Consider the following 25,969-nt stretch of genomic DNA (forward strand, 5'->3'; position numbering starts at 1 on the left):
GTATGGTAACAGGGCCAGAGTGGATTACGCTATGAGGAGCTGGTATTGACTCACTGGGCTGAATGGCCTCTGTTCTGTGTTGTAAATGACTCAAAAATATTCACTGATGTAACTGTTTGGGACAGAGCATTCCCAAAATTCACAAACGTTTGATGGAAGGAATTTGATCTCAGTCTAATCATTGCTTTATCTAGAGGCTGGTGAGATTCTTCAGTAAAAAGTCTGACAACACCAGGTTTTAGTCCAACCGATTTATTTGATAGTAAACTCACAAGCTTTCGAGGGGACTCCTTCTTCGTCAGGTGAATGGAGAGTTCTGGCCTCAGACAGAGCATATAAAGCACAGACAGTTTAGAGATTACTGATTAGAATGCGAATCTTTACACCTAACCTGCTGTTCAAGTCCTAAAGTGGCCAACAATGTGTGTGGAAGGAGCACTGATCACAGGTTAAAGAGATGTGTATTGCCTCCAGACTGGTCCGAGGCCAGAACTCTCCATTCACCTAACGAAGAAGGAGTCCCCTTGAAAGCTTGTGAGTTTACTATCAAATAAAATCGGTTGGACTAAAACCTGGTGTTGTCAGACATTTTACTCTGTTTACCCCAGTCCAACGCCGGCACATCCACATCATGTAGATTCTTCAGCCCGAGGAAGCAGCTTCTCAGTATCAGCTCTGTCCAGTTCCTGCACACTCACAGTCCTTGGCCATTGAGGAGGAGGCAGTCTGATGTGCCCCCAGCCCCCCCCCCCCCCCCCCCAACCATCCTCCCCCCACCCCCACCCCCCCCAACCATCCTCCCCCCACCCCCCCCACCTCCCCCCCCCAACCATCCTCCCCCCCCCCCCCCACCCCCCCCCCCCAACCATCCTCCCCCCCCCCCCCAACCATCCTCCCCCCCCCCCCCCACCCCCCCCCCCCAACCATCCTCCCCCCCCCCCCCAACCATCCTCCCCCCCCCCCCCCCAACCAGCTCCATCGCATTGCCCCCTCCCACTCTCCACACACCTGGACTGGGGTTGGTGAAATTCTCATGTTACACGCAGTGATAGCCCCAAAGCCTCAGTCGGTGCAGTGTCGCTGTGACACTGTTGCAGGTGACCAAGGTGAACAAAGCAGACTCATTATCCACTGTCCAGGAATCTGGTTAAAGAGGAACCTCACTGTTTATCACTAGCTGATCAGAATGTATCCCCGTACACCCTGACAGTGTTTAGGGTAACAGGCTGTAAAATCAGTCGCTGGTTCCAGGTTTGGTGATGGGTAAACAGAGATTGAGAAACCTGACCTGGCTTCTGAGAATACCCCTGCTGTCTCATTGCCAACAGAGCACTAGATGCCTGGGTGCTGATTTTTGTGGGGGGGGGGGCGGAGGTTGCTAGCACCTAATTCCTACAAGGTTTTAAAGCTTTCCTGCAGCTTAGATACCATACCAGGAATGGTTCTTCGGTCTCACTCTGCCTTTCCCTAAACTGTTGCTATTCCTTGTCCAAATCAATCTGTCAAACATTTCAATAAATACTTTTAGCATGTATGCATTTGAGGTCTGACTTTATGACTCGATGTGGCTTTGAATGTGAACAGGTCACATGTTCCAGATAAATCGCTCGCTTCACAAACACTCAGTGAGCATCCACCCACAGTTCTTACTACTGTTTCACAGCCAGTTACAAAACTCTGATCAGGTGTCAACTCTGATTCTGGTGTCAACACAGATACTGGGACCATGGAATCTATTCACCGCTTCCAGCTCGCAATCCTCCTTTCCCCAATCTCCCCTCTTCCCCCCTGCACCTTCCATCAAATATCGATCAGATCTAAGCACTGCAGTCCTGCCACGTCCAACTGTAAATGGGGTGGACAATTTACAGCTCCGTCGAGGAGAAGGTTCCACAAATACTTTATCTTCAATGATGGAGAGACCCTGCACATTTTTTTATTCATTTATAGGATATGGGTATCACTGGCTGGACCAGCATTTATTGCCCACCCGTAATTGCCTTTGAACCGAATGGTTTGCTGGACTATTTCAGAGGGCAGTTGAGAGTCAGCCACAGTGCTGTGGCTCTGGAGTCACACATAGGCCAGATGGGGTATGGATGGCAGATTTCTTTCCCTTAAGGACATTAGAGATCCAGATGGATTTTTCCAACAATCAACAATGGTTTCATGGTCATCAGCAGATTTGTAATTCCAGATATTTTTGATTGCATTTAAATTCCACCATCTGTCGTGGCGGGATTCAAACCCAGCTCTCCAGAACAGTAGCTGAGTTTCTGAGTTAATTGTCTAGTGATAATACCATGAGGCCATCACCTCCTCCACATCAGTACAAAAGACTGAAGCAATCACAATAATTTTCAGCCAGAATTGCTGAGTGGATGATCCATCTCGGCCTCCTCCAGTGGTCCTCAGCATCTCAGATGCCAGTGTTCAGCAAATTCGAGTCACTCCACATGAGATAACAAAATAGCTGGAGGCACTGGATACTGCAAAGGCAATGAACCCTGATAATATTCATGGAACAGTATTGAAGTCTTCTACTCCAGGACTTGCCGCTCCCCTAGCCAAGCTCTTCCAATGCAGTTACAACACTGGCATCTACCCACCAATGTGGAAAATTGCCCAGGTATGTCCTGTATACAAAAAGGACAAATCCAATCCGGCCAATTACTACCCAGTCTACTCTTGATTATCAGTAAAATGATGGAAGGGTCATCAACAGTGCTATCAAGTGACACTTGCTCAGCAATGTTCTCAGCAATGGGTTCCACCAGGGCTACACAGATCCTGACCTCTTCATAGCCTTGGTTCAAACATGGACAAAAAGGTTGAATTCCAGAGGTGAGGTGAGAGTGACAGCTCTTTACATCAAGGCAACATTTGACCAAGTGTGGTGTCAAGCACAAAATCCTGGAACTCTCTCCCTAACAGCACTCTGGGTATACATACACGTCAGGGACTGATTCAAGATGGCAGCGCACCACCACATTCTTGAGCGCAATTAGGGATGGGCAATAAATGCTGGCCTTGTCAGTGAAGCCATATCGCATGTCTGTATAAAATCGGAAACCCAGGACCTGTTGATGATTCACAGGAAGTAGTGCAAGCTCCATGACCAATATTACACCTCGCTGATCGTCCCAGCTCAGTGACGAGAACTCACCAGAGTCAGTGGGTAGTGGGTTCATGTCTCACTCCCTAGACTGGAGAACCTAATCCAGGCTGACAGGAAGTGAGTGAGCTAACGGACCCCAGTGAATGAAGGGTCACAAGTCAGAGGTCAGTGCAGGCTCGGTCAACCTCAGGGAGCCAGCACTCATAAGAACATAAGAAATAGGAGCAGGAGTAGGCCATCTAGCCCTTCAAGCCTGCCCTGCCATTCAATAAGATCATGGCTGATCTGTCGTGGCTCAGTTCCACATTCCCGCCCTCTCCCCATAACCCTTAATCCCCTCTCTTATCAAAAACCCATCAACCCGCGTCTTAAAAATATTCAGCGAGGTAGCCTCCACCACTTCAACGGGCAGAGAATTCCAGAGACTCACCACCCTTTGAGTGAAGAAGTTCCTCCTCAACTCCGTTCTAAACCGCCCCCCCTTTATCTTGAGGCTGTGCCCCCTAGTCCTACTGTCTTTTTGAGCGGGAAGAGTCTCTCCACCTCTATCCTATCCATCCCATTCATCATCTTATACGTCTCAATGAGATCTCCCCTCATTCTTCTAAACTCTAACGAGTACAAGCCTAGTTTATTCAGCCTCTCCTCATAGCTCAACCCCCTCAACTCCGGTATCAGCCTAGTAAACCTCCTCTGCACTCCCTCCAAGGCCAAAATATCTTTGCGCAGGTGCGGCGCCCAAAACTGCACACAGTACTCCAGCTGCGGCCTCACCAATGCCCTATACAGCTGCGGCAAGACCTCCCTACTTTTATAGTCAATCCCCCTCGCTATGAAGGCCAGCATCCCATTCGCCTTCCTGACCACCTGCTGCACCTGCAAGCTGGGTTTTTGCGACTCATGCACAAGGACCCCGAGGTCCCTCTGCACCGTCGCCTGCTGCAGTTTTTCTCCACGTAAGTAATAGTCCTTCCTACCATCATTCTTACCAAAGTGGACCACCTCACACTTGCCAACATTAAATTCCATTTGCCATTTCCTGGCCCATTCGCCCAGCCTATCTAGATCCTTCTGCAGACTCTCCACACCCTCCGCACAATTTGCCGTTCCCCCAATCTTGGTGTCATCAGCAAATTTCGACACCCTACACTCGGTTCCCTCCTCCAGATCATCTATATAAATGGTAAAAAGCTGAGGCCCCAGCACCGACCCCTGGGGCACTCCACTAGTCACCATCCGCCAATCCGAATAGCACCCGTTGACCCCCACTCTCTGCCTCCTATTTGACAGCCAATCCTCTATCCACGCTAACACCCTACCCCCAACTCCATGTCCCTCGACCTTCTGCAATAACCTCTTGTGAGGTACTTTGTCAAACGCCTTCTGAAAATCCAGAAAGACCACATCCACCGGCTCTCCTCTATCCACCGCCCTAGCCACATCCTCATAGAACTCCAGTAAATTTGTCAGACACGACTTCCCTTTAATGAAACCGTGCTGCGTCTGCTCTATCAAGCAATTGCCTTCAAGATGCCTCGCTATTTCCTCCTTAATGACGGATTCTAACATTTTACCTACCACAGACGTTAAACTAACCGGCCTATAATTCCCCACCTTTACCTGCTCCCGGACAATCCAGAAATAATTCATGAGATCCAGATCCACCTGTGCATGGTTGTCACTCTAATCATGCTCACCGCTCTCACCGGCTGACTACACACAGTTCCATTCATTGTGTGGTCCTGAGGTCAAAGCAAGGTCAATTCTGTAGCCTGGTCCAGTTTCCCCTGACCCACACAAGCCAAGGACAGCTTGTCTGATCATTAGTCTGATCGTTGGTTGTGGGATGATACTGTGCATAAAATGTCTACTGCTTTTCCTACATAACAGTAATTGGACTTCACGCTAATTCAATAGCTTTGAAGCAGTTTGCGTTGTCTCATTGACTATAAAACGTACTGTGCTTAAATAAATTCAAGTTCTCTATTTTATTCATTGTGGTAGATAAATATAAAATCAAAACATCCCACAAACGTTATCCAACAGTTAGTGGAATCCTTTGTGGCTTGTGATACATTCCTGTGCCACCCGATGGATAAGAGGACGAAGACTCCAAAATCCTGTCTTACGGCCCGAGAATCACCGTTGTGGGCGAAGTGCGTCAAGGCTCAGGTCCCCTGAGGTCCAGCAGAGTCCAATGCCAGGGTTGTTCTTGGAGGCTAAGTTGGGGCCCCGTGAGAAGGAAGTCTCTCAGGCTGAGTCCCACTCAGGATGCTGTGTAGTGTTGGTCCATGGTGCTGACTATCTCGCTGTTACACTCCAGTCTGTCGAGCACCCTCTGCATTGCAGCTTCACTAACTCCCTCACTGTAACTGTGCCGCACACAGCTCAGGATGTGATGGAAAGGACAGCCTTTATCAACATCTACAGAAATCAGAAAATGAATTGAATACCTGGTGCTGGTAGGGGCACATTGTGAGAGATTGCAGAAGGTGATAGTACCTGCAGGGAACCTAGCAAGACCGGTACAGCACTCTGAATTCTAATTCCCCTCTTCTCCCATCTCTCCCAGTCTTCCCTTCTCTCCCATTGATCGAGCAATAGTAAATTTCCCACCATGGACACTGTGCCTTCTCCCTATTCACTTTAAATCAACACTAACCAACCCCCCACAGGAGCTGCCAGGATAAAGTGGTAAATGTGGGGTCACTTTTAACATTTAAGAAAAACTTGGACCGGTTCATGGATGAGAGGGGTGTGGAGGGATATGGTCCAAGTGCAGGTCAGTGGGACTAGGCAAAAAATGGTTCGGTACAGACAAGAAAGGCCTGTTTCTGAGTTGTAATTTTCTATGGTTTTCTAATGGTTTCTATCTGTTCCAATCTTTCTCCATTTCCTGGTGAGATCGACTCCCACCATGTTTAACAGAATTGTGTGAGTAAAGTTCTGTCAGCCTAGCTCCCTCAGAGTGAACAGTATATCTGCTTCAAACACTCAGTCTCCGAGATGTCAAGTGATGTTATTGTAAACGTGGCTACAGTAGCCAGGTGACAATAGTATTAGGCCAGTAACTCTGGGGTCACAAACTCAAATCATCTGAAAGTGACGTACGTGTCACTGCAGGATTGTGGGATAACCCGCTGGGTTAAGAGGTTGCTCAGCTAAAGCAGTGAGTGTGATTCACTGCACACTGGGACGCTGAGTGTGGGCAACGTATCTTCACAAAACCAGGGGACAACTAGTCACTACTTTTATCTGACTTCATCTCTGAAGCTCCTGAGAATGTCTTGTATATGTTAAAGGCGCTACACAAATGTAAATCGTCATTTCCCACTACTTGCCTACATGGATATCTGTCACTGCGCGCCTGTCGCTCAATCAGAGGAGGTTCACATACAGAAGTAGCCCCAACAAAGGCAACACGATTGAGAGGACAGGACGTCACTTACATTTTGGTCGTGTGGAATCGTCTCGAACGATTCCGAGCGTCACACTGTGCAATTCCTCCTCCTCATCAGTCACCTACAGAACATTCACAAACACTGTCAGTATGTCAATCTATATAACTAGCACCTCCACTGCTCCCAGCCCCTAGCAAGGTTGGGTCGGGGCCGGGATGAGGTTGGGGTGGGGGTCGGGGCGTGGTTGGGACTCGAATCCGGGTCCCCTAATGATGGTCACTGGACCATCATCTGATTTGTACTTCTAACCACTTAGAATTAATGTCCATGATACCTAAAAACATGTGACCTATAAAAGGCCCTGCAAAATCCACGTGAAGTCCAGACCACGGATAATCAGGCCATCCCCACGGATGTAGTGGTGCTGGTGGCACCATCTTTTGATTGGATTTCCCTTTGTTCTCCAAGTCCTTAGGCCACCAAACATATGACCTGCCTAAACATTCCAGGCACACAGGTGAACCTCATGAACTTCGTCCAAAACTTGTGGATGACCAGGGGGTGGGACAACCATTCCAGTCTCCAAATGTCCTCAGCTCAGACACATTTCTGGGGTTTGGAGTTTCCTTCATAGCCCTGACTTTGTCTTTTACAGGGGACAGACTCTGCTCTGTGATTCTTCACCCCAAATATTCCACACTCTGTGGTTGGAAGCAGCTATTGCTATGCTTCAGGTACATCCCTGCCTGTGAAAATATCTCTACCACCTGCTCCAGGCTCCTGAGGGGCTCCTCCTCACTTTTCCTGTGATCAGAATATCATCCAAGTAAACTGCTACATGAGGAATCCCCTGCAACAGATTGTCCATTATCCTCTGAAAAATCGCCAGGCTGGGGGAAATCCCAAAAATCACTGTATCTGAACAAACCCTTGTCAGTGTTGATTGTGATGTGCTGCTCTGAGTCCTCCTCCAACAAAAGCTGCTGGTAGACATGGTTCATGTCACGTTTTTGAAACGTCTGTCCCTCTGCAAAGTGAAACCAAATCTTCCAGCCACAGCAACAGATAAGCGTTCAATTTGGAGGCCTGATTAATGGGAAGTTTGTAACCCCCACGTATCCACACAGCACCATCACTTTAAAGACAGGAACATTTGGAGCTGCCCAGTGAGAGAACTGAATGCCCTCCAAACCTCTGCAGCCACTCCAATCCCTCCTCCACTTTGCCTTGCATGGCATAGGGCACTGTCCAGGGCTAGTAGTAAAAGCGAGGAGTAGCCTGAGAATCAATAAACAACATACCCAGTTCATTTTTGAAAATCTCAGGATACTTCTGAAAGACGTCCCATGTCATTTGTGACAGCTTAATCTCTTCCCAGTTCAACAAAATTGTACAGAATCAGTCACACCCTCACAAACTAGGCCCTTTCCCTTTTACCACTAAGAGCTGTGCCCTTGTTTCTTGGTTGTTGTATGCAATGTCCACTTCTAACACCCCAAACAATGGTACAGCTTCTCTGGTGTATGTCTGAAGCAGGATCTCTGCCTGAGGGCAGGCACCTGCTTAGAGTCCCAAGCCTTCCTGTAGGTCTCCTCGTTAATTAGAGATTTCTGTGTCCACCTCCATCTTAATATGTTTTGCATTGACCTTCACTGCAGCATAAACAGGCTCCATGCGCCTCTCACTCACATTAAACATATTGTAAGAGTGTTCCTCTGCCTGCTCGGAGCTTTCCAGGATGTGTAGCCAACTGAAGCCTTTTTGAATTTCCCTGCTTAGCTTCATTTTGTTTTAAACACCCGTGCACGTTTTAACCAAATGTCCTTTTTTGTTGAAATAGTGATAGACAGCGTCCATGAATTTGCAATAATTTGTATAGTGTGTCCCCCTACACCTCGAACACTCCACTGCTTTTGTTTGCTGCCTCTTTTCTCACTTGATACACTGCATTCGCCTTTGCATCACCACTGGCCTTTTGAATATCTTTTACATTGTTGCCAGCCATTTCCTGAGAAATTTCTATAGACTTCTTGAAAGTCAGTGTGGCCTCTCCCAATAAAGAATGCCAAATGCTGTCCCCATTGATGCCACACACTAATTTGTCCCGCAGTATGTCCTCCAATACTGCTCCAAACTCAAAATGTTCAGAGAGTTGTCTTAATTCAGCAACAAAGTTAGCTACAGACTGTCCTGTCTTCTGAAAATGACGATAGAACTTGACGCTGGACAATCACTGAGGATTGTGGTGATTCTGAAGAGTGCAAGTAAATCCACAAATCGAATGCCCTCCAATCTCTGTGGTATTGCTAAATTCCTCACTAGCTTGTAAATCTTTCACACACACACACACACACACACACACACACACACACACACACACACACACACACACACACACACACACACACACACACACACACACACACAGGAGAGAACTCAGTACTTCTTAGCCCCATCTGCAATTCCATTTGCCAAGTTAAAGTGCCAATCTTTCTACATATTCAGGCCAGTCTCTGCTCTCTTCCAAAACTCATTTGAACACTGAAATACAGCAGACTCTGAACTGGAGGCTGCAGTTACACAGATCCCCAATCACATCATTCATGCATGTTCACACCCATTAAAGGCATCAGCATGTACATTCCAACAGGAAGGTGCTTATATAACAACACAACAGATACTGATCTGTGCATTTCGTTATTAATGGTAATGAATGATGGGGATTGGTCACTGGTGGAGTTCTGCAGATACTGGGTGAAGCTGACCAGACCCCCATGGGTCGACAAAGATATCTGCAGGCATGAAGATTTGGGAACAGATGAATAGACAATGTTTAATAGCTAAATCAACACCGACAACTTGGATGTGGCATCACTCCCAACATATAAAATATACATGGCTGTCACTCAAGGTGTTCTTAAAAAAGGGAATGAGATAGTGGGACAAAGGAAGAGAGAGAGAAAGAGGAAGGGGGGATAGTATGGGGATGGGTGGGGACAGGGAGGGAAGGGCAACGCATACAGCTTGGCAAGCTCAGAATGTAGATAATATGGGTGGTTTGCTCTGATGCATACCAGAAAGAGCTCACTGTATCCGGCCTTTTTCTGGAAGATGATTCCCTCCACCTGCAGGGCACACACAGCATCCTGGAAAGCCTGATGAATCTTCTTCGATACAGAGGTTGAACTGGGCGGATCCTTCAACACCAACCAGCAGGTGCATAAAGGAGAGACAGAGAGCGAGCGAGAGAGGCAGAGAGAGCGAGAGAGCGTGAGCGAGAGAGAGTGAGCGAGAGAGAGTGAGCGAGAGAGAATGAGAGTGTGACAGAGAGAGAGTGAGTGAGAGAGATTGAGTGACAGAGATTGAGTGAGTGAGTGAGACAGAGAGAGAGAGACAGAGAGAGAGAGAGAGACAGAGAGAGAGAGAGAGAGACAGAGAGAGAGAGAGAGAGAGAGACAGAGAGAGAGAGAGAGAGACAGAGAGAGAGAGAGAGAGACAGAGAGAGAGAGACACAGAGAGAGAGAGAGACAGAGAGAGAGAGACAGACAGAGAGAGAGAGAGACAGACAGAGAGAGAGACAGAGAGAGGAGGGGAGGGAGAGGGACAGTGAGCACATTTGTAACGTCAGTCATATTGCACCAACCTCCTCACTCTCACTACACTACCTTCCCCACCCACATACCCTCAAACCCCAACTCTATGCATCCCCTCAACTCACCAATCACCTTCCCCACCCCCTCAACCCACCAATCACCAACCTCTCCCCCCATAACCCACCAATCAGAAGTCGTTGACGCACTGGTTTGCATTATTCAACAAAGCCTAACGAGCTCATGTCTACAACAACGCCCACTCCATACCTCACAGGTAGGGTGGCAGTGATTAGTACTGTTGCATTATACTGCCAAATGTGCTGGGAGGCACAGGATCAATTCCTGGCCTGGGTCACTCTGTGTGTGGAGGTTGCACATTCTCCCCATATCTGTGTGGGTTTCCTCCGGGTGCTCCAGTTTCCTCCCAAACTCCAAAAATGTATTTAGGTGGATTGGCCGTGCTAAACTGCCCTTTAGGGTCAGGGGGACTAGCTAGGATAAATGCATGGTGTTATGGACATAGGGCCTGGGTAGGATTGAAGTCAGCACAGACTCGATGGGCCGAATGGCCTTCTTCTGCACCGTAGGGATTCTATGATTCACCTCCCCCATCCCCTCAACTCACCAATCACTTCCTCCCACCTGCCTCTTGCGCTGTGCGGACCAGGTTTCGCTTTCACCTACCTGTGAGGTGTCGGGCAGGTGTTGTTGTTGACACAAGCTCGCTAAGCTTTGTTGAATAATGCAGACCAGTGAATCAACGGCCTCCAGCTCCTGCTGATAGAAATTCTTCACTCTGTTCTGATTCAGAAACTGTTTGATCTTCTGCTGCAGCGACAGGCTCTGTGCTCCCTGTGGACTGCAGACCATGTGAAAGAGAAGAACAGAAAAGGTGGATGAGAGAGGTGAGCAGATTGTTAGAATCAATGAGGAAACAGACATAACTGACTACCGAAACAGTGAAATAATAATGTGCTCATGGAACTCCCCTTCACTCCCTGTGTTTCCATCCCATTTCTTTCTTCTCTCACACACTCCTCATCTCTCTCTCTCGCCACACCCTCCATTCTGACTGCTGCCTCTCTTCCACTCTGCCCCTCCTTTTGCACATCTCCCCAGTCACCCCCTCCACTCCTCCCCCAGTCCCCTCAGCTCCACTCCTCCCCCAGTCCCCTCAGCTCCACTCCTCCCCCAGTCCCCTCGGCTCCACTCCTCCCCCAGTCCCCTCCCTCACTTCTCCCCCCTCCACTCCTCCTTCACTCCCCTCCTCCCTCACTCTCCACCCCTCCCTTCCTCCCTCACTCCCCTCCCCTCCACTCCTCCCTCACTCCCCTCCCCTCCTCCCTCACTCCCCTCCTCCCTCACTCCCCTCCTCCCTCACTCCCCTCCTCCCTCACTCCCCTCCCCTCCCCCCTCACTCCCCTCCCCTCCCCCCTCACTCCCCTCCCCTCCCCCCCATTTGTTCTTACTTTGACTCGGGAGAATCCATTTGTATTTGACATGTTTTATCGTAAAAGTTCCGATAAAGATATGGAAGCTCCAGCATCCGTGAGATCTGTGCATTGAATACAGGATCGACCACCTTAGCTACAAACAGAACATGGTAACAAAGCAGGAACGTGAGTCAGAGCCTAACCAGAGCCCCTCCGTGCGCGAGCGCAGTCTGTTGCGCTCCCCAGATCAGGCTGGGCAAAGATTAGAGCTTTCCAGAAACACCTACATCATGAAAATAAAAAAAGTGGCTGAATTCACAAAGGTTCATTGCTCAGATGATTCCATACAAACTCTCAGTCTTGACACTGCGCGCGCACACACACACACACACACAGAACCCCTACTTACACACAGAGATATCCCACCCCACAGATGGACAGACACACACACACAGATATCCCACCCCCCACCCACACACACAGCAGCAGCCACCACAGGCAGAGTGACTCACAGATACTGATGCATTTGATTTCTCTTTGATCTCTGTAGACTCTGAGGCAGCCCCTGACCTGGACAACAGCACCCAGTTGGAGCTGGAAGTTATTTTTCTCCAGCTGATTGATCCTACCCAGCTGTTCCAGGAGGTTCAGACCACAGGAAGGTGAAGCTGTTGGAGGAAAGTGGCACTCAGGAGAATTTGAAGTGAAAGATTTACTCAGTTTATTCTGTGCAACCAATGGATCCGAGCTAAGCTCTGCAGTCCTGCCAGATCAAGCGTGAATGGTGGTGGACAATTAAACAACTCACTGGAGGAGGGGGGTCCACAAATATCCCCATCCTCAATGGTGGAGGAGCCCTAGCACACCAGAGCAAGGACAACAACTGAAGCATTCGCAGCAATCTTCAGCTAGAAGTGCCGAGTGGATGATCCATCTCGGTCTCCTCCGGAGGTCCCCAGAATCACAGACGTCTGTCTGCAGCCAATTGAACTCACTCTACATATTATCAAGAAACAGTTGAAGGCTGCAAAGACAATGGGTCCTGACAATATTCCAGCAATAGTACTGAAGATGTATGTTCCAAAACTTGCCGTTCCCCCAGCCAAGCTCTTCCAGTACAGTTACGACACTGGCTTCTGCCTGACAACGTGGAAAATTGCCCAGGTTAAGTTCTGTACACACACAGCAGCACAAATCCAACTGAGCAGATTACTGCCCTATCAGGCCACTGTTGATCATCAGCTAAGTGCAGGGAAGGGTTGCTGACAGGCTGTAAAGTGACAGTGCCAGAGGAACAGTATGTGGGTCGTTGGGTCAAAATCCCATGGATGCACCTGCAATGATGTGGAGATGCTGCCATGCAGGGACTGCAACGGTTCAAGGCAGCTCATCACCACCTTCTGAAGGGTATCTAGGGATGGATAAGTGACAGGATGAATAATAAAAACACAGTACCTAGTTTTACATTTTCCATTGTTCTTTGTTTTTTCCACCACAAGCAGCTGATCACTCCAGTTCCATCATCCACTGCAAAGCAGATTCCAACAGTGAGTTAAAGTACAAGTGAGCAAGTCAGCAGCAGCAGAATAATTTACAGTAATGATTTTATTGAGCACCTGTATGGTCACAGGGCCAAGCGTAGCCTTGTCAGTGGCTAGGTGGATTTCTTTAATCCTGCCATTCAAGTTTAGTCAGCAGAGGCTTGTTGACAATGAGAGTCATTGTTTGTCATCGAGCCATAGAGGTTTACAGCATGGAAACAGTCCCTTCAGCCCAACTGGAAAGCAGCAGAGCAGCAGCCTGGTGGTCTTGTCAACCTCACTGATGTGAGATGGCCATATAGGGCACATGTGCAGTGTGAATATCCTTTAAAAGGACCCAGTGTCACCATGGGAGAGCAAGGCATGTAAATACGCAGTGGGGATGATCTTTTCCTGTCAATCATCCTGCCATAGCTCCTCAGCACTGGTGTGAGGGAAGGTGTACTGCTGGTGGGTTGAGGAGATCTTTGAAGAAGAGTGGACATGGCTGGGAGTAGACTTTCTCCAGTAGCTTCCCTGTTGTAATTATGTTGCTGATGTTGTGGGGTGGGAAGGGTGTCAGGACTCAGTGCCAGGTGAGTACTTGTTGACTTGAGCTGCACGAGGATAGATTTAGTGAGGCAGATTGGTTCTGTATTGATGCACAGTATTCTGCAGCTGATAATGTGACGGCAAGAGCAGAGGTCCTTGGGGTCCCATCCACCCAGACCCAAGGCCAGAATCAAACCCAGGTCCCTGGTGCTGTGAGGCAGCAATGCGAACCACTGTGCCACCGTGCTGCTCACGCATTCTGTCAAGGGTGACAGCTACATATATAGTGGGGATTGTACTCCATTCTCTGGCTATCCAGTGTGATGTCTAGTTCTCTCGGTGTTGGCATTGTGAAGGTAAAATGACCTAGGGATTATTGTACTGGTGCTTGGTTTTAGACACCGTGTCTTGCAGCAGTCAGCCAGGGTTCAATATCATTGTTTATGTGTTGCCAGCTCAGGGAAGGTCTGAGATTGCATGCCACATCTAACGTGATCACAGTGACACCCATCTTTCCATTACTGCATTTCTAATCATTCTCTGAAGCCCACATGAACCCAGTGGACAGCTACGCTCTGTCAAAATAAGGCAGTTGTGCAGTGCACCATTGCACCCCATTTCCACCAATTCAGCAGAACACCCAAAGGTGCCCGCTCAAACTTAATTGTTCGGGGAGATCACACCAAACTAGTGAGTTCCAGGTTCAGGGATTGAGATGTACTTGGGGATGGGCAGGGTTTTGATGACAGGTCATTGACCTAAACATTAATGCTCTTTCTTTCTCCACAGATACTGCCTGACTGAGAGTATTTCGGATATTTTCTGTTTTGATTTCCAGCATCTGCAGTATTTTGCTCTCCTTTAGGATGTCTGTACTCTGATGTGCTAAGGAATCCATGTGGAAATACATACACAATCCATCCAGAAATACCAACCTCCAAAATTGAAAAGCTTCTCCCTCTCCCGCCTCTGGACAATGGTACCCAAGATATCCACCTTGGTGATAGGATGGGTTTTATAGAAGAACATTCCTGTGCAAATCAAGATTAAATCACTGTGTTAATCTGCAAACATTTCCACAGCTTCAAACGTCAGCTTTGCTGCAACAAAACTAAGGAAGGACTGGACTAAAGTATAGATCTATGAAAGGCAGATTGTGTGGGATTAGCTGCATTGAGTTCTTTATGGTAATACAGTAATGAGAGGATTGATGGGGTAACACAGTTGTGAATATGGCATCTCAAAAGGCATTTGACAAAGTACCAAATAATGGACTTCAATTTTGCTAACAAGCCTATCAGATTAAAGGACAGTGGCCACGTGGATACAAAACTGGCTCAGAGACTGAAAACAGAAAATAAAAGTGAACAGATTTTTTAGTTTGGAGGAAGGTGTACACTGATGTTCTGCAGAGATCAGTATTACGACCACTGCTGCTTTTTAATATATGCACTGGTGACTTGGACATGGGTATACAGGCCATCATTTCCAATGTTGCTGATGATATCAACACAGAAACGTAATAAATAGTGAGGAAAACAGTAACAGTCTATTGAAGAAAAGGGCAAGTAAGAGACAGATGAAGTAAAACAGAGAAGTCGAAAGTGATACATTTTGGAGGGTGAATGAGAGACAACATAAACTAAACCACCATTTTACAGGCGTACAGGAACACACACCAAAGGATGTCCATATGCAAATCTTCAGTGGCAGTAGAAGTTGAGATGTTATTAGGAAAACATAGGGGATCATTAGTCTTATTAGTTAAGGAATAGTATACAAAAGCAAGGGAGTTCCATTAAACAGTTATATTTATTTCATAAGTCCTTAGCTGGAGTACCCGTCAATACCCGATCAATTCTATATTGATTGAATACAGAATTTAGAGAGTGTGCAGAAGAGATTTACTGGAACTATAATGGAGAAATGGGAATTTTATGGAAAGACTGCAGAAGCTGGGCGTGTTCTTAAAGAAGATTAAGAGATTTGATATTGTTATGATCCTTGGTCAGATGCATAACTTGTTAGCATCTGATCAACAAGCCTTCTGAGGGATATTACTAAGATGTTTTGATGTTCACACATTCTTGCTTGGTTTGAGCTTTGACTATGTTCGGATCATGCTGTTTCTCCAGATGTCATTCCCAATGGTTCTTATTTCATTCTCTCTGAGTAACAGGACTGCTTCCTCATTCTGAACTTTGATTTTTCTTTCCAATACTTTAAGTCTCCCACTCAATTCACAAACCACGTCATCCCAATCCTCTGGGGCTTTTAAATTCCGGTTGCTGTACTCCTGCTTCTCAACATTGGCAAGCACGTGTAATGTCCACTCTCACTGCCCTTTCTGAATCACTTCCCAATGGTTTATATGGACTTCAGCAAGGCATTCGATAAGGTCCCCCATGCAAGACTTCTTGAGAAAGTGAGAGGGCATGGGATCCAAGGAGCTGTTGCCTTGTGGATCCAGAACTGGCTTACCCACAGTAAGAAGTCTGACAACACCAGGTTTAAGTCCAACCAATTTATTTGATAGTAAACTCACTAGCTTTCGGGGTTTGCCCCTTCGTCAGGTGAATGGAGAGTTTTGGCCTCAGACAGAGCATATAACAGCACAGACAGTTTACAGATTACTGATTAGAATGTGAATCTTTACACCTAACCTGCTATTCAAGTCTTAAAGAGGCCGACAGTGTGAGTGGAGAGAGCATTATGCACAATATAAATCTTATACTTTTAAGAGAGTTAATATGAGTTGCGTTTGACTTTACAAGCAAACTGTCATAATCATACAGCACAGAAAAAGCCCTTTGGCCCATCGGGTCTGCACCAACAATATCTACCACTAAAGGTGTACTAATTCCATTTTCCAGCACTAATCCCACATCCTTGAATGTTATATTTATATGCCCCCTCATGACTAACCCCTCAATCAAGGGGAACAGCTCCCTATTCACCCTGTCCACACCCTTCATAATCTTATACACCTCAATCATGTCCCCCACTCAGCCTTATCTGCTCCAGAGAGAAAAAATCCAAGCCTATCCAGTCTCTCCTCATAGCTCAAATGCTCCATCCCAGGCAAAATCCTGGTGAATCTCCTCTGTACCCCCTTTAATGCTATCACATTCTTCCTATGGTGAGGTGACCAGAACTGCATACAGTAATGCAGCTGTGGCCTAACCTACATTCTGTACTGCTGCAACATAACTTCCTTTCTCTGAAAGAAGTCACTTCCTTGTGACTGATAAAAGCAAGTGTCCCTTATGCCTTCTTAACTATACTATTAACCTGCTCTGCCAGCTTCAGGGATCTGTGAATAATTACCCCAAGATCCTTCTGTTCCTCTGAGCTTCCCACTCACTAAATACTCCTGCATCTTGTTATTTCTTCCAGTGCATCGCAGTTATCATACCATCTGGCACTGCTCTGCTCACCTGACCGACCCGTCTATATCTTCCTGTCAAACACTATACAATAAATACTAAATGCAACCTAGGCAGAGTCCATGGAATTCTCAGCAACCCACACAGACAACAGTGAGACAACCGACCTCACTGAAACTCTTTCCCCCTCACAAGGGATTCGAATCTTCACCTTTGAAGATCTGGCGTTTCAACTATCTCCAAAAATCCTAACTTGGACAGCATCAACAATGGCCCTTCTCCCAACTCCTGAGATTCCAATCCCCTGGTTTCCTGAGAATGCATTCAAGCGCCAACTCACAAGCACAACTACAGCTCTTGGTCATGCCAAGCAGAACATTACTGTTTCAGAGGAGTACCTTTGCCCAAACAGCCCACAGTACGGAGTCACCAATCTCCAGCCACCTTCTTGGAACTTCAGGGCTTCTCACGAGCTCTCTTCTATTACCAGACTTGGGCGACATCAACAATGGCCCATGGTGCAGGGTTTCGATGTCGGTTCTCTTCTTCACTAAAGATCTTCTTCTCACAATTCTTTTCCTTATATGGGTGGCATAGTGGTTGACATTGCTGCCTCACAGCACCTGGAAACCGGATTCTATTCCCAACTTGGGTCACCATCTGCGTGGAGACTTCCCATTCTCCCCGTGTCTGTGTGGGTATCATCCGGGTGCTCCGGTTTCCTCCCACAGTCCAAAAGACATGCAGGTTAGGTGCATTGGCCATGCTAAATTCTCCCTCAGTGTACCCAAACAGGCACGGGAGTGTGATGACTAGGGGATTTTCACAGTAACTTCATTGCAGTGTTAATGTAAGCCTACTTGTGACCCTAACGAACAAATGGCACAATGGCCTCCTTTGGTGTTACAAGATTTTAGATTTCAATGAGACATAATCACAACAAGATGAGACAAGTCAAATTTATCAGAGTAAGAATCAAATTAATTATTCATGAGTTAGAACAAAGAAAGACAAATGAACTGATCACATAATCCACAAACCGCCAGTGCTGTGCAGTATCAGATCTACACACCAGAGGGCCCACTTCACTCAGTAATCTGGTCAAAGGGGTTGGACCGTTTAAAACCAGATACTTCACTTGTGTCAAACACATACCCTGCTGTACCTGTCCTGGGAGTGTTTGATGGGGGGACGGTGTAGAGGGAGCTTTACTCTGTATCTAACCCCGTGCTGTCCCTGTCCTGGGAGTGTTTGATAGGGACAGTATAGAGGGAGCTTTACTCTGTATCTTTACTTTGTATCAAACCCCGTGCTGTACCTGTCCTGGGAGTGTTTGATGGGGGGACAGTGTAGAGGGAGTTTTACTCTGTATCTAACCCTGTGCTGTACCTGTCCTGGGAGTGTTTGATGGGGGACAGTGTAGAGGGACCTTTACTCTGTACCTAACCCCATGCTGTACCTGTCTTGGGAGTGTTTGATGGGGGGGACAGTGTAGAGGGAGCTTTATTTTGTATCTAACCCCATGCTGCACCTGTCCTGGGAGTGTCTGATGGGCATGATGTGGAGATGCTGGCGTTGGAATGGGATAACCAAAGTAAGAAGTCTCACAATACCAGGTTAAAGTCCAGCAGGTTTATTTGGTAGCAAACGCCACTAGCTTTTGGGGCTCTACCCCTTCCTCAGGTGAGTGGGAGTTCTGATCACAAACAGGGCATATAAAGGCACACACTCAGTTTACAGAATACTGATAAGATTGCCAGTCTTTACAGTTAATCAAGTCTTAAAAGGTGCAACGTGAGTGGAGATAGCATTAAGCATAGGTTAAAGAGACGTGTACTGTCTCCAGACAAGACAGTAAGTGAGATGTTGCAAGCCCAGGCAAGTCATGGGGGTTACAGGTAGTGTGACATGAACCCAAGATCCCAGTTGAGGCCGTCCTCATATGTGTGGAACTTGGCCATCAGTCTCTGCTCAGCGACTCTGCGCTGTTGTATGTTGTGAAGGTCGTCTTGGAAAATGTTTACCTGAAGATCAGAGGCCAAATGCCCGTGACTGCTGAAGTGTTCACCAAGAGGAAGAGAACAGGTGCAGGTGCAGCAGGTGGTCAGGAAGGCGAATGGGATGCTGGCCTTCATAGCGAGGGGGATTGAATATAAAAGTAGGGAGGTCTTGCTGCGGCTGTATAGGGCATTGGTGAGGCCGCAGCTGGAGTACTGTGTGCAGTTTTGGGCGCCGTACTCACGCAAGAATATTTTGGTCTTGGAGGGAGTGCAGAGGAGGTTTACTAGGCTGATGCCGGAGTTGAGGGGATTGAGCTATGAGGAGAGGCTGAATAAACTAGGCTTGTACTCGTTAGAGTTTAGAAGAATGAGGGGGGATCTCATTGAGACGTATAAGATGATGAATGGGATGGATAGGATAGAGGTGGAGAGACTCTTCCCGCTGAGAAAGGATAGTAGGACTAGGGGGCACAGCCTCAAGATAAAGGTGGGGGCAGTTTAGAACGGAGTTGAGGAGGAATTTCTTCACTCAAAGGGTGGTGAATCTCTGGAATTCTCTGCCCGTTGAAGTGGTGGAGGCTGCCTCGCTAAATATTTTTAAGACGCAGGTTGATGGGTTTTTGATAAGAGAGGGGATTAAGGGTTATGGGGAGAGGGTGGGAATGTGGAACTGAGCCACGACAGATCAGCCATGATCTTATTGAATGGCGGGGCAGGCTCGAAGGGCTAGATGGCCTACTCCTGCTCCTATTTCTTATGTTCCTATGAACATTCTTGCCTGGTGATTGTTCAGCGGTGTGCATTCATCTGTTGTCGTAACGTCTGTGTGGTCTCCCCAATATACCATGCCTCCGGACATCCTTTCCTGCAGCGTATCAGGTAGACAACATTGGCCTAGTTGCATGAGTATGTGCCGTGTACCTGGTGGGTGGTATTCTCACGTGAGACGATGGCATCCGTGTCGATGATCCGGCATGTCTTGCAGAGGTTGCTGTGGCAGGGTTGTGTGGTGTCATGATCACTGTTCTCCTAAAGGCTCAACACTCTGATCAAGGCCTTTGAGCTGGACCTTCAGAGCACCCTCCTTGCTCTCATCCCATGTACTCCTGTGTTGGAGATCTCTACTGCCTCCCAAAGATACACAAGGCAAACACACCCAGCCGTACCATTATATCACGCAATGGGACCCCGTGTGAGAACCTCTCTGGCTACGTTGAGGGTATCCTGAAACCCATTGTACAAAGAACCCCCAGCTTTTGTCACGACACTACGGACTTCCTATAGAAACTCAGCACACATGGAGCAGTTGAACCAGGAGGACTCCTTGTCACAATGGATGTCTTGGCGCTGTACACCAGCACCCCCCACAATGATGGCACTGCTGCAACTGCCTCAGTACTCAACACCAACAACTGCCAATTTCCAGATGCAATTTTACAACTCATCCGTTTCATCCTGGACCACAATGTCTTCACCTTCAACAACCAGTTCTTCATCCAGACACACGGAACAGCTATTGGTATCAAATTCGCACCTCAATAAGCCAACATCTTCATGCACAGGCTCAAACAAAACTTCTTCACCACACAGGACCTTCAACCGATGCTATACACTAGATACATTGATGACATTTTCTTCCTTTGGACTCATGGTGAACAATCACTGAAACAACTATATGATGACATCAACAAGTTCCATTCCACCATCAGACTCACCATGGACTACTCTCCAGAATCAGTTGCATTCTTGGACACATGCATCTCCATTAAGGATGGTCACCTCAGCACCTCACTGTACCGCAAGCCCACAGATAACCTCACGATGCTTCACTTCTCCAGCTCCCACCCTAAACACGTTAAAGAAGCCATCCCCTATGGACAAGCCCTCTGTATACACAGGATCTGCTCAGATGAGGAGGATCGTGACAGACACCTCCAGATGCTGAAAGATGCCCTCATAAGAACAGGATACGGCGCTCGACTCATCGATCGACAGTTCCGACGTACCACAGTGAAAAACTGCACTGACCTCCTCAGAAGACAAACACGGGACATGGTGTACAGAGCGCTCTTCGTCATCCAGTACTTTCCCGGAGTGGAGAAACTACGACATCTTCTCCGGAGTCTTCAACATGTCATTGATGAAGACGGACATCTCGCCAAAGCCATCCCCACACCCCCACTTCTTGCCTTCAAACAACTGCACAACCTCAAACAGACCATTGTCCACAGCAAACTACCCAGCCTTCAGAACAGTGACCACAACACCACACAACCCTGCCACAGCAACCTCTGCAAGGCATGCCGGATCATCAACACGGATACCATCATCACACGTGAGAATACCATCCACCAGGTACATGGTAAATACTCTTGCAACTCGGCCAACATTGTCGACCTGATACGCTGCAGGAAAGGATGCCCTGAGCCATGGTACATTGGGGAGACCATGCAGTCGCTACGACAACGGACGAATGAACATCGCTCAACAATCACCAGGCAAGACTGTTCCCTTCCTGTTGGCGAGAACTTCAGTGGTCATGGGCATTCGGCCTCTGATCTTCGGGTAAACGTTCTCCCAGGCGGCCTTCACAACATACGACAGCACAGAGTCGCTGAGCTGAGACTGATAGCCAAGTTCCGCACACATGAGGACGGCCTCAACTGGGATCTTGGGTTCATGTCACACTACCTGTAACCCCCATGACTTGCCTGGGCTTGCAACATCTCACTAACTGTCCTGTCTGGAGACAATACACATCTCTTTAACCTACGCTTATTGCTATCTCCATTCACATTGTCTGCACCTTTAAGACTTGCTTAGCTGTAAAGACTCGCAGTCTAATTAGTATTCTGTAAACTGAGTGTGTGTCTTTATATGCCCTGTTTGTGATCAGAGCTCCCCACTCACCTGACGAAGGGGCAAAGCCCTGAAAGCTAATGGCGTTTGCTACCAAATAAACCTGTTGGACTTTAACCTGGTGTTGTGAGACTTCTTAGTGTTTGATGTGGACAGTGTAGAGGCAGCTTTACTCTGTATCTAACCCCGTGCTGTACCTGTCCTGGGAGTGTTTGATGGGGGACAGTGTAGAGGAAGCTTTACTCTGTATCTAACCCCGTGCTGTACCTGTCCTGGGAGTGTTTGATGGGGACAGTGTAGAGGAAGCTCTGTTTCTAACCCTGTGCTGGAGAGTCATTCTTCCTTATTTGAACAAACTGTTCATCTCGAGACCTACCTGGGATAGGTTGAAATTTCTTAAGTTCCAAGATGTCCTTGATGTAGAGTTTTACAAATGCGCTGTGTATTGGGTCTAGGCCCCAGAGTATGCTGGGTGGTATGTCCTCAGCACTCTCACCTTCACTTTGCATAATGACTGAAGCTCCAAAGTCCATTGCTTAGCCTGTACATTCCACCTGCATTTCAACCAAAGAAATTCATAACATTCAGCTCACAATCCAATTAAATATGGAGATTTGGGGATGTGTTCAGAGTTTAAATTCCTCCCCAGGCACTCACTGCTTCAGGATCGAGCACAGACTAATACAATCAATCAACACAAGATTAAACAGCTTAGTCTAAATCCAATCCCTTTCCCAAATTCAGCCCAACCCCCTCCACTCTCTGTAATCCATTTCCACTGATTTCACCCACCCCCCCCACAGCTCTGATCCCCAATCCTCACCAAAGCGGCTCCAATTCCCCCCAAACCAGACTCTGATCCCTGTACCCCAGACACTCATGGGTTCAAATGCTCAACATCCAGATCAGCTGAGTAACCTGCCCTGAATCTACACAGATATCCACCCACAGAGCACCATCTTCCTCAATCTCCTCAAACTAAAACCACCCAAAGAGGGAAAACGCTGCAGATTGTGAAAATGATAAACACAAACAGAAACACTCAGCCTCTTAGGCAGCACCTGTGGAGAGAGAAACAGAGTTAAGGTTTCAAATTGACGGCTTCACAGCAGAAACAGGGAAGCAATAGTAACATTACAACTTTAAAGACTGGGGCTAGGTTTCTGATAGAATCATGGAGCAGAATCACAGAATCCCTCCAGTGCAGGAAGGGGCCATTCGGCCCATCAAGTCTACGCCGCTGAGTCTCCAACAGAGGATCCCAATCAGGCCCTATTCCCATATTTACCCAGAAAATCCCTCAACCCAGACATCTTGGGCCACTAAGTGGCAATTTAACACGGCCAATCTACCTAACCTGTACATCTTAGGTCTAAGAGAGGAAACTGGAGCACCCAGAGGGAACCCACACAGACGTGGGGAGAATGTGCAAACTTTACACAGTCACCCAAGGCAGATTGAACCTGTGTGTCTGCTGCTGTGAGACAGTAATGCTAACCAGTGTGCCACGGACAGCAGGAGAAATTAAATGTGTAAAAGTTGATGGGGCAACATAAAAGGAGGTGGTATTGGGTCAAAAAACCAGAAATACAAGATGGTCTTGAGTAGGGTTAAATAGCAATAGCAGAACCACTATCAGCATCTGAATTGGATCAAAGGTTAAGATCTGAATGCTATGAAGTGCCTGATCAAAGATGAAGTATTCTTCTGCAGACTGCCATGAAACATCAATAAAATAGTCTAGCAAGCCAAGGGCAGAACAGCCCACGTGGGACACAGAATTAGGCAGATTAGTCACATTAAATTCCTCTTAGTGTTCTTAGATGTGTAGGTTAGGAGAATTAGCAGGTGTAAATATGTGTGTGTGTGTATGTGTGGGGGGGGGGGGCACGGGGAGGTTGTGGCCAGAGTTTCTGCTATCTCTACGCTATAACTATCCTATCCAACATCCTATCCAAGGTTCCCTCTTTTGTCCTTAATCAACAGCAAATGTTACACATTGTTCAAAACAGGGTGCAAGTTAAAACCACCAGCGACACATCAGTAAGTTTCACTTGAGTATTGGGAAAGGTTTTAGAAATGATAATTCAGGACAGAAAAAACAAACAAAATTGACAGTTACTTGGATTAATTAAAGAAAGTTAGCACAGATCAGTTGAAGACAGATCCTGCCTAACTAAATTGATTGAGTTTTTAAAATAAGATTACGGAGACAGTTATGGGTAGAAGATGGGAGAATAGCAGGAGAGGCAATGGTATAATGATATTGTTGATGGACCCAGTAATCCAAAAATAAGGGTCATGCCCTGGAGTTCCAGATTCAAATCCCACATCAGCAGATGGTGAAATTTGAGTTCAATAAAAATCTGAAGATGACCATGAAACCATTGTTGATTGTCATTAAAACCCATCTGGTTCGCTAATGTTCTTTAGGGAAGGAAACCTGTTGTCCTTACCTGACCTGGTCTACATGTGACTCCAGATCCACAGCAACATATTTGACTCCGAAACAGTCTAGCAAGACACTCAGTTCAAGGACAGTTCATCTTACCCGCAAATCCAACCAAAGAAACACCCATCAACTCAACAGACTGATCAAGACCCTTCAGAGCACCCTCCATGCTCTCATCTCACGTACTCCTCATGTTGGAAATCTCTATTGCCACCTGAAGATACACAATGCCAATACACTCAGCCATCCCATTGTATCAGACAATGGGACCCTGTGTGACAATCTCTCTAGCTACCTCGAGGGCATCCTGAAACCCATTGTACAAAGAGCCCCCAGCTTCTATTGTGACACTACGGACTTCCTGCAGAAATTCAGCACCCATGGAGCAGTTGAAGCAGGAACACTCCGCATCACAATGGCTGTCTCGGTGTACACCAGCATCCCCCATGACGATGGCCTCAGTACTCAACGCTGACAACTGCCAATCTTCAGGTGTAATTCTAAAACTCATCCGCTTCATTCTGGTCCACAACAGCTTCACCTTCCACAACCAGTTCTTCATCCAGACACACGGAACAGCTATGGGGACCAAATTCACATCTCAATATGCCAACACCTTCATGCACAGGTTCGAACAAGACCTCTTCATCGTACAGGACCTTTAACGAGACACTGACCTGATGAAGGGGCAGCGCTCCAAAAGCTCGTGCTACCAAATAAACCTGTTGGACTTTAACCTGGTGTAGTGAGTTTTTTTACTGTGTTTACCCCAGTCCAATGCTGGTATCTCCACATTACAGCTATGTTTTTATCTAATAGAGAAACTTTAAACTTTGAGAGAAGTAGTTCCTCCTCACCTCTGTTTTAAGTTTCAGCAAAAAAAGTGGGTATTCAGGTTTGGAATTTGGGTGGAGGCTATGAAAAGGGAACTGGATAATTATCCAGACAGAGTTTGTGAAGCAATGGCAGGAAAGGCGATGAGTGGGGTTGTTGCTCCCACAGAGCCAGCAGCAGTACAATGGGCTGAGTGGCCTCCCTGTTGGCAGGGATCAGATGTGGAGACGCTGGCGTTGGACTGGCGTTCGTCAGGTGAGTGGAGAGATCTGGTCTCAAACAGAGCATACTCTGTCAAAGGGGCAAACCCCCAAAAGCTTGTGGGTTTACTATCAAATAAGCTGGTTGGACTTTAACCTGGCGTTGTGAGACTTCCTACTGTCAGAGATCAGACTCCAGAGAGAGTGTTTCAGGAGGTTGTCCCCCAGTGACAGGGCCATAGCCTAAGGAAACACTACCTACCTGTACACCGCTCCGGGTTCAGCCCAAGGCCCAGCGCGCTTCTCCCCGCGACGGCCCGACGCCGGCCCCGCCCCCCGACGCCAGCCCCGCCCCCCCACCGAAACCAGCCCAGCCCCGCCCCGCCCCGCTCCCCGGCCGCCCCCGCTCCTCGTCCCCTCCAACACCAGCCCCGCCCCCTCCCGCGCCGGCCCCGCCCGCCCCGCCCCGCCCGCCCCGCTCCTCTGCCCCCCCCGCCAGACAAGCTGCTGCTGCTGATTCTTCGCTGCGATCGGCGCTCGATTGGGCGGACTGGAGGATTCCTCCCACTCAAACCCGCCTTTCCCTGAGCTCCGAGTACTGATTGGTTGGTTCGGCTGTCA

At 47.6% G+C, this 25,969-nt stretch overlaps 1 protein-coding gene across 4 annotated transcripts; it reads right to left on the minus strand.

The window, feature by feature from the left end:
- Positions 1 to 5,082: 5,082 nt before the first annotated feature.
- Positions 5,083 to 25,658, minus strand: stn1 (STN1 subunit of CST complex). Of its 4 annotated transcripts, XM_080206001.1 has the most exons (11): positions 25,611 to 25,639; positions 24,319 to 24,528; positions 22,239 to 22,416; positions 14,553 to 14,648; positions 13,001 to 13,072; positions 12,058 to 12,213; positions 11,582 to 11,699; positions 10,797 to 10,971; positions 9,594 to 9,716; positions 6,568 to 6,640; positions 5,083 to 5,542 (listed from the first exon to the last, which is right to left on the minus strand). In XM_080206001.1, exons 3-11 carry the CDS (start codon positions 22,393 to 22,395, stop codon positions 5,385 to 5,387), a joined length of 1,128 nt encoding a protein of 375 aa, XP_080062127.1. In that variant the 5' UTR covers positions 22,396 to 22,416; positions 24,319 to 24,528; positions 25,611 to 25,639; the 3' UTR covers positions 5,083 to 5,384. The 4 variants fall into 4 exon arrangements, with proteins under 4 accessions (XP_080062127.1, XP_080062129.1, XP_080062130.1 ...); XM_080206003.1 differs by lacking the exon at positions 24,319 to 24,528 and having other exon boundaries at positions 25,611 to 25,658; XM_080206004.1 differs by lacking the exon at positions 25,611 to 25,639 and having other exon boundaries at positions 24,414 to 25,561.
- Between the last annotated feature and the right edge of the window lie 311 nt (positions 25,659 to 25,969).

The sequence above is a fragment of the Carcharhinus amblyrhynchos genome, chromosome 17 (assembly GCF_965287045.1).
Source record: "Carcharhinus amblyrhynchos chromosome 17, sCarAmb.v2.hapA, whole genome shotgun sequence".
Taxonomy (NCBI): Eukaryota; Metazoa; Chordata; class Chondrichthyes; order Carcharhiniformes; family Carcharhinidae; genus Carcharhinus; species Carcharhinus amblyrhynchos.